Source organism: Silurus meridionalis, chromosome 21 (genome assembly GCF_014805685.1).
Source record: "Silurus meridionalis isolate SWU-2019-XX chromosome 21, ASM1480568v1, whole genome shotgun sequence".
Lineage (NCBI taxonomy): Eukaryota > Metazoa > Chordata > Actinopteri > Siluriformes > Siluridae > Silurus > Silurus meridionalis.
Window position 1 is genome coordinate 18,738,311 of NC_060904.1, and position 2,500 is coordinate 18,740,810.

The 2,500-nt window shown below is 45.1% G+C and overlaps 1 protein-coding gene across 2 annotated transcripts in view; it reads right to left on the bottom strand.

Moving 5' to 3' along the window:
- Window positions 1-717: 717 nt before the first annotated feature.
- Window positions 718-2,500, bottom strand: part of tmem222a (transmembrane protein 222a) — a 3,033-nt gene continuing 1,250 nt past the window's right edge. The window contains exons 4-7 of one of the 2 annotated variants that reach the window (XR_006923668.1): window positions 2,278-2,374; window positions 1,477-1,607; window positions 1,140-1,293; window positions 718-1,029 (exon numbers count right to left, since the gene is read on the bottom strand). Coding sequence is in view for 1 of the 2 variants with exons in the window: in XM_046833396.1 (XP_046689352.1) it covers window positions 1,197-1,293; window positions 1,477-1,607; window positions 2,278-2,374 (325 nt within the window). In the remaining variant the exon portion in view is untranslated. Of the gene's footprint in view, window positions 1,294-1,476; window positions 1,608-2,277; window positions 2,375-2,500 lie in introns of both variants that reach the window. The other variant, XM_046833396.1, reaches the window with a different exon arrangement.

Genomic DNA, 2,500 nt, shown 5'->3' on the forward strand with positions numbered 1-2,500 from the left:
TTCCCAAGACAAGCAGTCAAAACAGACAGACAGACAGACAGACAGACAGACAGAGAGAGAGAGAGAGAGAGAGAGAGAGAGAGACACTCAGACAGAGAGACAGAAAGAGACAGAGAGAGAGAGAGGAAAATAAACAGATGGTGTGGAATGTGCTGTTTGTAAAGATGGTGAGAATCAATGTGATGTCACTACACCCTGCATCTCCAAGTCAAACACAAGTTCAATTCAGTACTGTATACACACACACACACACACACACACACACACACACACACACACACACACAGAGTAAGAAACCTTTTCTGGTCCAGTTGATCAGGAGGTGATGCAGGAGAAACACACACACACACACACACACACACACACACAGAGTGATTAATCAGAGAGATTAATAAAGCTCTGCTGCACCAGGATGAGAAAAACCTTCATCCTAATATATACAGTAAGTTAGGCGCAGTGCTATAGCACCCCCTACTGTCCTCTCTCTTCTCTTACACATAAACAGATTTATATTATTCCAGGTGTGTATGTGTGAGAGAGAGAAATTTAAATCTAGTTGTAAGGCTCTGTTTTATACTGAGTCACATGACACTTAAATCAATAATACACTCCTATTGTGTTTTTCCCCTCCATGGTAATATTATGGTGTGTGGGTGTGTGTGTGTGTTATGCACACCTCTATAAATATCATCCTATAAAAAAACAGAGTCAAGGGGGTTCAGAGATCAATGTATTTAAACTCAAACACACGGAATAGAAACATACAAGATCAAATCCAAATCAAACGCAAGAGCCAGAAAAAGAAAGCATGCTGTGTACAGGGAAGTGCGTTTAATACAGCTAGTCTCATTTATTTACACCCTGTGTGTGTGTGTGTGTGTGTGTGAACACAGGGAACACAGTGTCACTGTTAGGGGTGTGTGTGTGTGTGTGTGTGTGTGTGTGTGTGTGTGTGTGTGTGTGTGTGTGTGTGTTGTAATGTTTTGAACACAGCCTTGTTATCTTACAGTGATGTTCCAGTGGAAGCCCCTAAATATGATGTACACACACACACACACACACACACACACACACACACACAACAGTGACACTGTGTTCCCTGTGTGTGTGTGTGTGTGTGTGCGCGCGCGCGCGTTTACCCTGCAGCGCCCCCTGATGGTCAGTGTGAGCTGTGACTCCTCACTGAGGTGAGGTTGTTAGACGCTGTGGTCCACTCTGAAAGCGAGTGTGACTGTGACGATTATGCCGCAGATCATCAGGAATGGCAACCACGTCTTCAGGAATCCCACAAAACTGCACACAGCACAAACTTCAGCATCAGAGCCACCATCACAACCTTCATCATTATCATCTTCATCACCACCATCACAACCTTCATCATGATCATCTTCATCACCACCATCACAACCTTCATCATTATCATCTTCATCACCACCATCACAACCTTCAGCATCATCATCTTATGTTGTATCTCACCTGACGTGTCTGCTGTAGATGAAACACAGGACACACAGCTTGACCATGTTCCATGAGGTGATGTTGTTGTAGCGCATCAGATTCAGCGCCATGGCAACGTGAGAGTGACAATTATCACAGCAGAGATTGTGCTGAGGGACAGGAACCACAGGAGAAACACGGTTACATCATCAACATAAAAATAAAGAACACACGACATTTAAAGTGACAGTGAGTCAGAAAGAAAATATGTTACAGCACTGGCATGTGTGAGGAGTGTGTGTGTGAGTGATGGAGTGTGTGTGTGTGAGTGATGGAGTGTGTGTGTGTGATGGAGTGTGTGTGTGTGAGTGATGGAGTGTGTGTGTGTGTGTGATGGAGTGTGTGTGTGTGATGGAGTGTGTGTGTGTGTGATGGAGTGTGGAGTGTGTGTGTGTGATGGAGTGTGTGTGTGAGTGATGGAGTGTTGGAGTGTGTGTGTGGTGATGGAGTGTGTGTGTGTGTGTGTGTGATGGAGTGTGTGTGTGTGTGTGTGTGTGTGTGTGTGTGATGGAGTGTGTGTGTGTGTGTGATGGAGTGTGTGTGTGTGTGTGTGATGGAGTGTGTGTGTGTGTGTGTGTGAGTGTGTGTGTGTGTGTGTGTGTGTGTGATGGAGTGTGTGTGTGTGTGTGTGTGTGTGTGTGTGTGATGGAGTGTGTGAGTGATGGAGTGTGTGAGTGATGGAGTGTGTGTGTGTGTGTGTAAGTGATGGAGAGTGTGTGTGTGTGTGTGTGTGTGTGTGTGTGTAATAAACACTCAGTATTTGAATATGTGTTCTGTTACCATTCTGTGTTTATATTCCTCAGAGGCGTTGTGTACTGCCATGTCCCACACACTCTCACCTCCACCATACACCTTACTCTTATCCAACCTCCAGAACCTGCACAACAACACACTCTTCATCATATCACTAGTTGTAAGGCTCTGGTTTATACTGAGTCACATGACTCACACACCACCTTCACACACCACCATCACATCACCACACCACCATCACATCACCACA